Source organism: Camellia sinensis, chromosome 9, assembly GCF_055761805.1.
Source record: "Camellia sinensis isolate YWXY chromosome 9, ASM5576180v1, whole genome shotgun sequence".
Classification (NCBI taxonomy): domain Eukaryota; kingdom Viridiplantae; phylum Streptophyta; class Magnoliopsida; order Ericales; family Theaceae; genus Camellia; species Camellia sinensis.
The window spans coordinates 72,971,102-72,985,251 of record NC_138969.1 but is presented as its reverse complement, the minus strand read 5'-3'; the positions used below and the strand labels follow the sequence as shown (position 1 = coordinate 72,985,251).

At 41.5% G+C, this 14,150-nt stretch overlaps 1 protein-coding gene across 1 annotated transcript; it reads left to right on the top strand.

Moving 5' to 3' along the window:
* Window positions 1-1,236: 1,236 nt before the first annotated feature.
* Window positions 1,237-12,538, top strand: LOC145799538 (uncharacterized). The gene is made up of 2 exons (XM_082889129.1): window positions 1,237-1,723; window positions 12,411-12,538. The coding sequence occupies exons 1-2, from the start codon at window positions 1,237-1,239 to the stop codon at window positions 12,536-12,538; spliced, it is 615 nt and encodes a 204-aa protein (XP_082745255.1).
* The last annotated feature ends 1,612 nt before the right edge of the window (window positions 12,539-14,150 follow it).

The following is a 14,150-nucleotide window of genomic DNA, read 5'->3' as shown; positions in this document are numbered from 1 at the left end:
TCTATCAAAGATGAATTATTGCATGATGAATTACTTAGAGGGATTAGTAGAATTCATTATGTTATGTGATTGTAGTATTTGCATCTAAAATTACTCCTATTCTGAATCTATTTCATCTTGGAAAATTATTATATGTCATTAAGTATTGATTTTTATTTATTGACAAACATTTAAAAAAAAAAAAAAAACTGCGTCATCTTATTTTGTATAAATTCTAGACATTATCATGTTTTATTTGGATTTATTTGGTTTTTTTTTTTTAAAGGCATGAAAGACTTGAATTTATTTCTAGAATTTTCATAAAAAAAATTTAACATGCTGTTAAGGATGTTTTGTTTATTATAGTTGCATATTTAAATAGTAAGCAAATTCAATTGAATTTCATACAATGAATTATAACATGTTCTTTTAGTTTTTATAATTTTTGAGATTCATTGGCATATTATCTAAAACAATGAAATATTATATTACATAGATTAAGGTAATTTTTTATGCATTGAAAATTCATGTGAAATAAGAGCATCAATACACTATGTGTTGGGCTTATGGAATTTATTTTGGTCCAATTTTTAAGCAAAATCTAATATAAGGTTGAATTACATGTGTTTGGTCTTGGGATTTTTCATGTGATATTACTCTGATTGTATGCATTATACATTATGTGCATTAAAAGATTATGTATTTGTTGTGACTATATGGATTTGCTCACATTAATAAATTATGCCATATTTAAAAAAATTATTTTGTTTTAAGAGTAGCCACAGCATCTTAAGACATAAAGATGTGATCCTCAGTATTTTGGTCACATAAAGTTGAAAATTAATTTGGCATTTTTACATTGCAATTATGTTTTATAAATAATTTCTTGGTCCCACAGGAAAATAATTATTTATGAAATTTAATTGAAATAAGATAATGGATTGGGTATTAAAGGGATTGAACACTCTAAACCCACATGTATGAGTTTTCTTTTCCTTAAATATTTTGGAACCCATTAGTCTTATTATAAAGTAATAGCAAATCTAATACAGTTTAGTAACCTCTACCCACATGAAGGTTTAGATTTGTTACTGAATTTGACATTGGTTGATTCAGACTATAGTTATTGTTTCAAAGCATTAATGATGTTCTTGGTAATTGCAGTGATTTCTACCTAATGAGTCTTTTTGTATTCCATTCTTGAGCAGTGATAATTTTTCAGACTGGAAGGACAAAATCCTTCCAACATTAGGGTGCATGGACCTCGATCTAGCACTCCGTGTGGATGAACCTCCTGAACCCACGATCGAGAGTTCTGCTGCAGAAAAGAGTTCTCATGATAAGTGGGAGCGATCTAATCACTTAAGCCTAATGCTCATAAAGTCACATATCAGCCAAAACATTAGGGGCTCAATCCCACGATCTGATGAGGTCAAGAACTACATGAGGGCTATTGAAGAGCAATTTGTTAGTTCTGACAAAGCATTGGCAAGCACCCTAATAAACAAACTATCAGGAATGAAACAAAACAATTCTAGGAGTGTGCGTGAGTACATTATGGAAACGAGGGACATTGCAGCTCGTCTTAAGTCCTTAGAGATTGAGATTTCTGAGTTATTCCTTGTCAATTTCATACTCAATTCTCTTCCTGTGGAATATGGAGCATTCCAAATTTCTTACAACACACAGAAGGAAAACTGGTCTATCAATGAACTTTTGACCATGTGTGTTCAAGAAGAGGAGAGTGTAGACGCGTCCGAACGTCCCGGGAAAATCACGTATTGTTCATTGGGCTTACTACAGTTCGGACTCAATGCCACGGTTCTTAATCTGATCTCACAAAGTGCAATGTGAGATTGATAAATCACCAAAGAGTCCAAATTCAACAAATCGTTTTTTAAAACTAATTTTTGTAAAGAAGTGCCAAACATGGACTGCTTTGCCAGATACAGAGTCGCCACATAAATGTTTTATTTTGGAAAATTTAGGAAACCCTGACTCGCGCCTAAGGCCACGTGTCCGTCATCACCAAAGTTGCCTCGGCTTGGGAACTTGGGTACGAGAGGGGAAGGTCATGCAATGAGCACCCCCGCTCGCCCGATCAAAGATCGGCCTTTACTTACATGATATCTTGTTTTTGAAAACACATGCGTTCTTATTCTAGTTTATTAGCCTAGAATTACTATGTGATGCACACAGCATACAAGTATAGACTGGATCGTCTAAGTTGGAACAAAACATCTCATGTTTGTTTTTAAAAGCGGTTTGCTACTCGCAAGTAGGCTAAAATGCGGATTTTGCCATCCTCAAGTGGGCTTAGAAAATATGGTGATTTGCCACTCTCAAGTGGGCTTAAAACTCTCATAATCAATGAATTGTTCCAATTCAAGTAATCCAACCTTCACCCACAGGCATTCAGGCAGTTATATCACGTAAGCAATTAGCCTCATGGTAAGTATGCTGTCATGGCAGTCACTCACACACATGCAAGGATGCTAAAGCATAAACACTCACTGAGTACTCCAAGCCAAAACAAAAACTAGTTAGTAATCAACGCATGATCCTAGTTCATGTTAAGATGACTAATGTAACACATACAAAATGCAACTAGAAATAGGCTCGACTATTCTAAGATGGCATATGAGATGCTATAGATAACATGTATTCAACTTGGAATTGAAATACAATGCAGTTAGTATGATGCGCCGAGCCCAGTGCATGCAGTACAGATGAATGAATGCAAACATGCGAGTATAAGGATGTTAATTGAAACGTGCCCTAAGACTAACCATCAAAAGTTGGTAAATAAAAGGGAGAAAGAAATGGGGGTTGGAAGACATGCATCACACACACACACACTTATTTACAACATTTGCCCTCTCGACAGAGGGTCCGAATAAATAATACAGAACCGATTAATTAACTAACTACACTAGCTAATTAATTATTACACAACCCAAATTGAAACAAATATACATTCTAAACTAACAAAAGTACTGAAATGGCCTCATGATGAGGGATGCATGCATGCTCAAACCGCTTCGCTCAGAAATCCATCGCGATGCCCCAACTTGCCTCTGTTTGCAATTGTTCTCAGAAGTTTGCACCAAGCTCCAGAAGGCTTAAACTCCACCTTGGGAACCTGTGGGAGGGCTGCCGACCAGTTGTTGGCATTGGAGACCACCTGTCGACCACTTTTTGTGCTGAAAAACCAGAAAAAAGGATCAGTCAGCCACTTTATCTGGTCGGCCGACCAGTTTCTGCTGCCAGATTTCAGTTTGCTACAACAGAGAGCAAGAAAGGACATGGCAATGTATTTGAAAGATATGTGTGCACAACCACCCTCCCTATCATTACATAAGCTCAAGGGAGTGTGGTTCTCGACCCTCGGGCCACTGATCACGCATCTCGATGCATGATGGCCGAGAGGCGAAATTGCACAATTCAATATGAAAATGAATGCACAAGTAAACACATAAGGCCTAAAACTCTATCATGTATAGTCAAGAGTGTCGGCGACCGAGAATTGAGGCACGTTTCATCACTTCAAGTATGAAATATCCCTCGTTTCTCGTGTTTGGACTAACACCCAATCCAAACACAATGCACGCAACAACATGCAAACATGCAATGCAACTTAAGCATGCAAATATGCAATGCAACATGAACAACCTAACAAGGCTAATGGCATGCACAATGCTAATGCATACATACTCAATACAAGGCAACACAAGCATGCAACAATATGAACAACAACTAGCATACACAATGCAAATGGACATGGCATACACAACGCAACGAACCACATGGCATACACAATGCTTGATGGACTTAAACCAAAATGGACTGACTTCAGTCATGCCCAAATCAGTGGCCATAACACCAAAACAAAGGCACAAAATGAAAGGTACACATGCACATGCATTGGCCTATCGAGTAGGCCCAAGAGCACAACTCTCAAGAGTGCTCAAGAAGCTATAAACATGGGAGTGTAATAACACTCGAAGCTCTGAAATAAGGTGAAGAATGATGCCGAATCACTTAAACAACACAAGTATAGCATGCAAAGGTCCTTAAAGCATGAAGCTAGGATGTGCGTTTGCACTACAACTATGCAAAACATGAAGCATGTGATAAAGGTAACCCAAAAAAGTCTTAGAACATGTCAAAATGAGTCTAAAACATGCATGGAAGGAAACCAAAATATGCTAGCATGAAGGGCATAAGACAAGATGAATACAAGGCAAACAAGGTGGGTTATACTACACCTATTAAGACCAAGCATGGGATGACTTAACCAACAAAAATCACAGTTATGTCATGGCATAACAACCCCAAAAACAACTGAATTGATGGCTCGCAAGCTATGGCATGAAGGCATACACAATGGCTCATGTTAAGGCATAAAGGGGCAAACCCTCCAACGCATTGAATGAGTAAAAAAATGCAAGTGCATGAGCATGAAAAATGGACTAAAATCACATATGAAATGATGCCAAATCATTCAAATAGGCCAAGCAACACATACTAGTGAACTTGATGCACAAAGCTAACAAGCTAGAATGCGCTATAGCTATACAAAGCACGGCATTCATGACCAAACAACACAAATCAGAGCTAGAGCATGCTAAAATATGGACAAAAACTTCTTAGAGTTAAGCCAAAAGCATGCTAGAAAGATAGTCTAAAGCATGGCACACATTAGGCTAATTCATGGAATTACACTACAAGTGTATGTAACATGCAAAGGCCAACCAAACCAAACCATAATAGAGATATGACATGGCAAAACATCACCAAAAACCTACTAAAATGGACACAAAAGAGGCTAGAATGACATGCTATTTCATGAAGCATATAAAGCTAAATAGTGTGATTTACACTACAAGTGTATTGGGCATGCATGGAATGACCAAACCAAGTCAAAAAAGATCTGAGGCATGCTAAAATAACCCCAAATACATCCTAAGAACAAGCCAACACAAGCTTAACAAACATGCTCAAACATGAGGCAAATAAAGCAAGCATTCAAAATACAAGGAGAGGGGATGACCCTCTCCTATTTGGGACCCCAAAACCATCTTTTCACCACTGAAAACCCTCTAGATTTCAGTGGTAGAAAGGTCATGCAAAGGCTAGAACAAGAGCCAAAAGGGATGGCTCAAAACAAGGCCTAATAAGGCCTAAGAGGGGGTGGACCACCCCCAATGCAAAAATGACCTTAAACAAATATCACAAGGACTGAAAAATAGAACTTTTTCTAGTAGAAAGTTAAGCTTAAATTAGCATGCAAATATGGCTAGGAGAGTAACCAAAAAAACAAAGCTTAAAGAGAAGAAAAGGAGTTACCCTTGAAGCACTGCAACAACAACAATTCCTCCAGCCCAAAACCAACTCTTATGACCCAAAAACCACCTCCAAGGATCTCAGCTCAAATATGGTGGTGTATGGCTAGGAGTTGTAGTGCAAAAGTGAAGGAATAACACTCTTTAAGGCACAAAATATAGAGGGAGAGAAGAATATAGAGAGGGAGATGTATCTATCACTCTTAGCAAATTTCAGAACCTCTGGAATGGAGAGGGAGGCTCTCTCTTATAGAAAAACCAAAGCCAAAGCTTCTTGGAGAAGCTAGAAGTTTGGATAAATCCCTCCATACACGCGTATGGAGGATACAGCATGTGCCCTCTAGCTGCCACAACTGGCATCCACAATACCTGTAGAATATGAAGGAAGGCCGCCGACCAGTTAAAGTGGTCAGCTGGCTACTTTAACTGGTCAGCCAACTGTTTTTTCAGGAGAAAGTGGTCGGCCATCCACTTTTCTGGTTGGCCAGCTAGTTTTTCTGGTCGGCAGGAAAATTCTGCCCTCCGGGTCCAACTTCAAATGGCCATAACTCCTTCATTTGAACTACTTTTTAGGTCATTCTTGTATCCAAATTGAAGCCCCGGAAGTAAGATTTCCAATGGTGGAAGCCGTGCATCAAAATTCCAACTGTGAAAAAAGTAATGCCTGTTTTGGTGAAGCCGCTCAGTTTCAACCCTTCCTGGATTCATGCCGAACTTCTCATAAACTAGTTTTCTTCTCTCCTTTCCTATTTTCTTCAACTCCAAACCCCTAAACAAAGTGTTTTGAAAGATTTTTCAAAGATTTCATCTCTCTTTCATTCATTTCCACTTTTTCCTTGCTCGGTTTACCGGAAAGCGCAACATTTAACGAAATGCGAGCGTCGAAACATCGTAGGAACTTTATTTTCAAAACATTTTGAAAGAGAGGGTTTCAAGGTCTAAAATATTTTGATCAAGATTGTTTTGGTCAAAAAAGAGGTATGAAGTTGAGATTTGACTCTCTCCTTGCCGAAGAAACTGAACCTTTGCCCTGCACAATTTTCACCACCAAGTAAACCATCAGTGGTGCCCAAGTCTTAAGGGCGGTCAAAAATGGGGTGTCTACAGTTGCCTCTCTTTGACAGAACTCGGAAGTCAAGAAGTGACGGGAGTGAATGTCAAAGCCCAGAGATGACCCATTTTTGACAAGGCCAAAGACTTGGACAAACAAACAAAATACAGATGTAGTTGGTTGAACCCACAGGCTGCCTACGTATCCCTTTGCAAAGATGCAAAATGTTATGCAAGAAGCTTTTGACAATTGGACTTATACGCTACGCGAAGCCGATTTGAGTGGTGTAAACAGACAGGCGCACCTGCTATTGTTAACCGGTTTTGATAATTGGACTTATACGCTACGTGAAGCCGGTTTGATAGTTGGACTTATACGCTACGCAAAGCCGGTTTGATAATTGGACTTATACGCTACGCGAAGCCGGTTTGATAATTGGACTTATACGCTACGCGAAGCCGGCTTAAAAATTGGACTTATACGCTACACGAAGCCGGTTTGATAATTGGACTTATACGCTACGCGAAGCCGGTTTGAAAATTGGACTTATACGCTACACGAAACCGGTTTGATAATTCAGGATTTATGTAATGCACTATAATGTAGGGGCTAAAATGCAATGTAATAGCTAAGAGGTGAAGGTACCTTACAAGGGCAATTGGCAATGGCTTACCTCGGCAATGTCCTACCTCATGTTGATGTGGGAATCTTCCCCTTCTTCTCGGTTGAACCACAGGTACTACTTTTCTCCCTAACTATGGTCGCAGCTTTCCCTATTCTCTAACAGGGTGACAAACTAGGCTGGTTCAGTATCCAGAATTGAGGCGTATACACATGCTATCTTAATCTATGGGGCTGCCATACAGATTTGAAGCCGAGGATACACCCTTGGGTATTTAAACCAGACTTTAATCTCGGAAATCCCAAACCTTTGTGTTCTAGGCATGAGCCATTCGAACTCTAGTTTTCACCGTCTCAGTTGGTCTCCTAGGAACTCACCGCAAACATAAGCAGGTGGCTATACCAGACCACCAGAAGTCGTTCGGGCACGACAAATACCAAAGGAATTGCACCTTTAGAGGATTTAAGGTCTCCTAGACCGGAGGAGTGCACAAGACAGTGCGATGCAGAGTGAATGCATAAAATAGTGCCAAGAAGATGGGTGCGCAAGACAGCGTGAGCAATGCAATGCACTAACAAGTGCAGGTAAGATGCGCAAGGAAGCGCAAACAATGCAATGCATTAACAAGTGCAGGTAAGGTGCACAAGAAAGCGCAAACAATGCAATGCACTAACAAGTGCAGGTAAGGTGCGCAAGAAAGCGCGAACAAAGCAATGCACTAACAAGCACTACAAGCATTTTCTATACAAGATGAGAGAGAGCATGTAATGAAATGCACAAGACAGTGCGATGCGCAAGAAAGCGTGAGTGTAAACTGCACAAAACAGTGTGATGTGCAAGAGAGCGCGAGTGTAAACTGCACAAAATAATGCGATACGCAGGAGAGCGCGAGTGTAAACTGCACAAAACAGTGCGATGCGCAAAAAAGCCCGAGTGTAAATTGCACAAAATAGTGCGATGCTCAAGAGAGTGCGAGTGTAGACTGCACAAAACAGTGCGATGCGCAAGAGAGCGCGAGTATAGACTACACAAAACAGTGCGATGCGCAAGAGAGCGCGAGTGTAAACTGCACAAAATAGTGCGATGCGCAAGAAAGCGCGAGTGATTTGAAATGCACTAGACAGTGCGATGTGAAACCCAACCACAAGGTGCACAAGACAGTGCGAGTGATATGAAATGCGAAAGTGCACAAGACAGTGTAAGAGAGATATAATGCACAAGAAAGTGCGAGGAAGGTTCACAAAAGAAGTGCGATAAAATGCATCTTCTGTGCAAGTAAGGTGCACAAAAAAAGTGCGATGAAATGCATGTTCTATGCAAGTATGGAGGCATTTTCTATGCAACATGGAAAGCATATTCTATGCAATATTGAAAGCATATTCTATGCATGAGACAGACATATTCTATGCAACATTAAAAGCATATTTTATGCATGATTGAAAGTAAAACATATTCTATGCGGAATCGAAAACAAGCATATTCTATGCATGAATCATAATGATGCGTGGCACGCATGAAACAAAAGCGCATATGAAAGTGCACATTCTATGCAACAGAGGGGCATCAAACATGTACTCTGGTGCCTCCGATTTATCTCTCGGAGGGCTTTGCAACACACTCAGCTCGAAAAAGGGTACACCCTATTTATATTGGCAAGAGATAACATCTGCATGTGAAAACCACATGTGCTGCTTGGACTGCCATTCTAACTTGAAGCAGGTTTACACTTGAGGTAGAGGCGCATTCATACTTCGGTAGCATTAACAAGGCCTGAGGAGGTGCATATGGAATGCAATCTCGGAATTTTCTGAAGGTGAAACACACTCAAATGCTCAAAATTTTCCCCATTTTCTTTTGCTTTGTAGCCTGGAACCTATATAGCTTCAGATAGGTCCTGGTTTTACTGTTTTCACATGACTTGGGTAAAACCCTGCGATTTTATGAAAGAACAAATCCTGTTTTGCACAAATATGGAGAACGATACAACATTCTGAGCACAAAACGATTTTTTGAAATTGAAATTGAAATTGAGAATTAGTTCTCAACTGGGTGTTGAGCCTACAACCGAACGTAGCGCACCACGACTCGACAAAGGAAAATAAAGGTAAAACAACCTAAACACAAACATAGACACTTAAAACGACTCAACAAGGATTGAGACAAATAAAAAAACAAGAGACACGACACTCAGACGTGTTCCAATGGCAAGAGACCTCTCAGTTCGCGATGAGCCAGTTTCTCTGGGTATTATTTCCCACCATTTCTCATTTATGATTCTCACATCACTCGGCCCTCAGGCTCTGTTTTTCTGAAAAAGCCCTTTTCTTCACTTTTTCTCTCAGCGCACGTCTCTCTATTCTTTAATCTCTCATTTTTTTATCCCTCCCCTGGGTAGTTGATAGATAAGCAGGAAGTTGCGGGCTCTTGCCCCTAGCATTCTGCTTGATTCTCATTCTTCTGCGCACAACTAGTGAGTTCCTCCCACAGAGGGGTTGCGCTACAACTGGGTGTGTAGTAAATCTGCAACGAACATCGGTTGATGATGCTCTGCTGGGGAGTTTGGATGTGATCAGATCTGTCCAGGTGAGGGAGTGGAATATCTTGCCTCATTCCAGTTCGTGCTTCGCACTTGGCTTGATACCTCGTTGCTTGGAGGATGTGAGAGCTTTCTGCCTTTTTATGGTCAGCTTCAGTGGTGCCCTTTTCCGGCAGGTATGATGCCCTTTCTAGAAAGTGCGTTGATAATGGGGAAAAGAGAGAAAACCTGACTCAACTGTGCCCCTAGTTCATTATTTTGACCATTTTTTTGTTTTGGTTTTCTACTAAAACAATTTCAACCAAAGTGAGAGTTAGATTAACATGCTTGTTCGATGCAAGTTAGGTTATGAGCACTAAAAATTTTCCTTTTTTGGGTCCAAGATATGGTCCAGTTTTGAAAAATGGAATAATTTTCGAGAGAAAATTAGTCAACCTCATTAAAAATTCTCAAAAACAATTTTTGCAAATGGCCACTACTCGACCAACGCAGAATTTACTCTTGAGATGCACAAGCTCAGATCCAAAACAATGGAAAATTGCCCTTTATCTGAATGGCACCACAGTGCATTGTATGGCAACGAAAAATTGCCCCTTGTTTGAGTAGCACCGCAGCACACTGTAACCAGTTCTCATAGTGAAGATCACAACCAAACTCTTGGATACAGAGAAGACAAAGATGATCAGAACCATTATATGGACACAGTCGAATTTGAAATGTTTTACGGCTGGACTTCAGAATGAAGTTGCCTACATATTCCAAAGATGGGAATCAAGCCTTACGTAGTTCGGTGGAGGTACACTCGGGTATTAACCTCTCCTTTTACGCTCTAACTTTTGCGCTCTAACTTTTGCCAAGGCCGCCCTTTGTGGGTTTTCAATCTTGCGAGCTATGTTTTTCTTTTCTTTTCAATTCTTTCTTCTTCTTTTCTTTGCATTTTTCTTTTCAGAATTTTTCATTTCTTTTTTATTTCGCTTTTCTTTTCTTTTCTTTTTCTTGCTCTAACTTTTGCCTGGGTCGTCATTCCGGGTTTTCGGCCCAACGAGCCTTTCAAGGGTAATAGTGTAGCTTTGTCCATGTCAAATGGTTTTAGGATCTCGAGGCCATCTGAATCTAGGAGAGTGGCTGTTGTTTGTTGATGATGTAGAAGTCCATCCAATGGGGCTGAATTTGCCACTAGTGTTGTGGATGGGAACTCGGTTGTCCTTGAATAATACTTTCTTCTTTCTTCCCTTCGGGGATTTGGCATTCTTGCCGATCTTCGTTAGCATGAGAAATGTCCCAATTTTAGACTGTTCGAGCGTATTTAACATTTTTGCTGCCCCTAGCTCAAGGGGTGCTCCTGATCTAGCTTCACTACCTTCTTGATCTGACTTTCTTGCCCCTAGTTCGTGGGTTGCTTCAAATCTGGCCACGCAGGCCTCATATCATGATTGACCTTTGAACGTTCTGAATCCAAGTTCAAGGTTTGAAACTAAGAGGTCGAGTCTTGAGGCTGAGATCGATCCTGGGCTGCACAATCTCAAAAGCGATTCCACACAGGTCTTCCCAAGACGGCGCACAAAATTTTTTGAAACCTTTTAAGAAAGCGACTAATCTCTCGCGCTGAAGACAGTGTAGAACAAATATGGATCAAGCTAGGATCCTTCTCAGTGCTCACATTAAAAAGCATGATCTCAATCATTAAGGGTTTAGCACGCCTCTCTTTCTCTCAGCTTGATCAAAGTTTTGCAAATCCCGAGGAATTCCTTCCTCTTTGTTTTCGTTACAATGTTCAAAAAGTTTTGAAAAACTGAGGTCAGTGCAATGATTTCAAGGCACAAAAAAATAGGCGAAAATGCACTACCATTCCATTCAAATTTGCTGGCACAATTGGCTCAAGGTAGAAACAAACTCAAGAGCATGGAAATCACTGCTGTTTTATTCAGATCTTCTGGCGTAACTGGCTCTAGGCAGAAACAGACGAAAAAGAAAAGGTACAAAAGACAAACACAAAACAAGAGAGTGATATTCGAGATAACACCCCCGAAATCACCCGACTCCTACACAATAGGACTAACTCGATACAACAAGAAAGACCCGACTGTCTCAGTATGAAAAAACTGACTCAATACAAAACAACAAGACTGACCCAATACCCAAGTCAGAAAGCACCAAAACTAACATTCGTAAAATGCTCAAAACAGTGCGTGCCATACGCCATATCTGGAATAAACTGAGCATCGCCCGCAGGTGGTTCATCCCCCCGATCACATCACATTATCCCCCAAGTTCAACTATCAGGTGCCGATAGACTTCGTAGGGCTGGGTGCGGTGATGACCCCGTCGTCAATCAGATCTTTATTTCGTGGCTAAGACGAAAACACATGTCAGTACCATGACCAATTTGTTGATGGAAGGGACAGTACTGGGCAGCATCATGCGTAGCCAGAAGAGGATTCGGGAGAGGCCGAGGCTCAAGGGGTTTGAGATGGCCTTGTCCAACAAGGATTTGGAGAGCTTTGGACAAAGGTATATAGAGAGCATGGAAGACCCTCCGACCTCGGGGTTGGTATTTCAAGGTTTGTGGATTTTTGCTGGACGCACCAGCAAAGGGATTGGCAGGTGTTGGCCTGGTTTGTTGATTTCTTCCGAGTGTAGACTTAGGGTTGGAAGGAACAATTCTGGTATGATGGCCCTTCCCCTGGTTTGCCCCTTGATTCAAACTGCTCTCACTCTGAGTGGCAAAAGGGCTATCCATAATCTTTGCAACAATTGCAATCACTTGCTGTTTGTTCAGCCCTTCAACTTTCAAAGCCTCAACAGCCCACTGAAGATGTTCATGGGGCCCAATGCCCGCCCCTATCTTGTTCTTATCACTGGTCTTTACTTTGCCAGGAGATTGGCCTTATTCCAATGCAGCTAGTCCCAAGATTGGAGAGCCTTTTGGCGTGAAATCCTTGTTAGGTGATGTGGTTGATGATGGAGCCAAAACTCCACAGGCTAAATCCGCCACTGTTCTTTGAAGATCTTCAATCATCTTCATCAGCTCAGAAGTGGTGGGTTCACAGGTTTGAGATGATTGGGGTCCAGGTGCATCCATTATGCATAAGTCTATGCTTTTCGGGATAAACACCTCAGGCTTGGGTAGATGGGTTAGGGTGATGTATATGCTGGGGTCATAGGTTGATGGCAGTATATGGATGAGGTTAAGGTAGGCATGAGATGTTTGGTCATTGGGGTCTGAAGGTGGAACTATCATCCGATTGTCGATGAGATTTTGGACCTCATGACGAAGGCAGTAGCAACGGTCGGTGCCATGACCACGCTGCTGGTGGAAAACATAGTACTTGAAGGGGTTATGTTTGGCTGGGAGTGGGTCAGGCAGAGGTTGAGGATCGAGGGGTTTGAGATACCCTCTTTCTATCAAGACTTTTAGTGGGCTAGTCAGGCTCATATAGAGGGGGGTGAAAGTTCTGCCCTGAGCTCGGGCTGGGCTAGCGGTTTGTAGGCTTGGATTGGCAAAAGGGTCGGCTGTGGCAACTATATTGATTTCGGTGGGTTTGGGAATAATGCTACTACCAGCATTGGTACTCCCTGAAATCGCCCTCCTTGTCGGTTCACTTGTTCTGGGAATGATCCCACTGTTGAACGCATTCTCGACCTGAACCCCAGTTCATGCAAACTTTTGAAAGTGAATAGTGGAGCGACTATCAACTTTTGCAATATATCATGCTCGAGGTTTCGCACCACTATCCACACTTGATCCCTCTCAAAAGGGCGATCTGTCATCTGTACTGCCTTTGCTCTCCACCTTGCAACAAATTTCACAAAAGGCTCTGTTGGGTTCTGGCGGGTTGTTTCAAGCTCTTGCATGGTCATTTCAACTTGGGTATTGTAAGAATACTGATTGATAAAGGCCTCAACCAACTCTTCCCAGTTCTGCTTCACTATATTCTCTAACTTGGCATACCAAGCGGTTGCTATGCCCGACAGGGTTCTTCCGTATAGAGAGAGTTTTTGTGGCTTAGTCAGACCCATTAGCTTCAGGACATCCAAGAAAAGCCGGATATGTACCATAGGATCTCCAGACCCGTCAAAATGGTCAATATGTGGCATTTTGAATCTGTTTGGGATCCGTACGGTAGCCTCGGTGTACCCATCCTCAATGTCGGGAATGGAGTTAAGGCCATGTGCCTTCTTGAATTGCTTCTCAAGGTTCGTAATTTTCACTGCACTCGGATTGAGCTCATTAACATCAAGGGGATAAAACCTCTCATTAGGCTGCACTAGGGGTCTGAACACCTAAGTTTGACTTAACCCTTCTTGGGGATCTAGACCCTGCAAATCTTCAGTTGACGGAAGTGGGTCAAAGTTCGGTTGGGGTCCCGAGGCTGGATGTGTGGTAAATGCCCTAGATGGGCGTTGCGTTTCAGCATTGGTCTCACCCTGCATGGCAGTTCCTTGATTTAACGCTACTACCACTGCCACAAATTCTTCCGAACCTTGTGCCATCACAGGTCTACTGATGATGTGACTAGTGACTAGTGACTGTATCAGTTGAACCGGTGAGCCTTGACTGGCCTTTCTTTGCCTTGCCTCCGCGAAGGAACACTGATTTGCCCTTGAACTAAATCT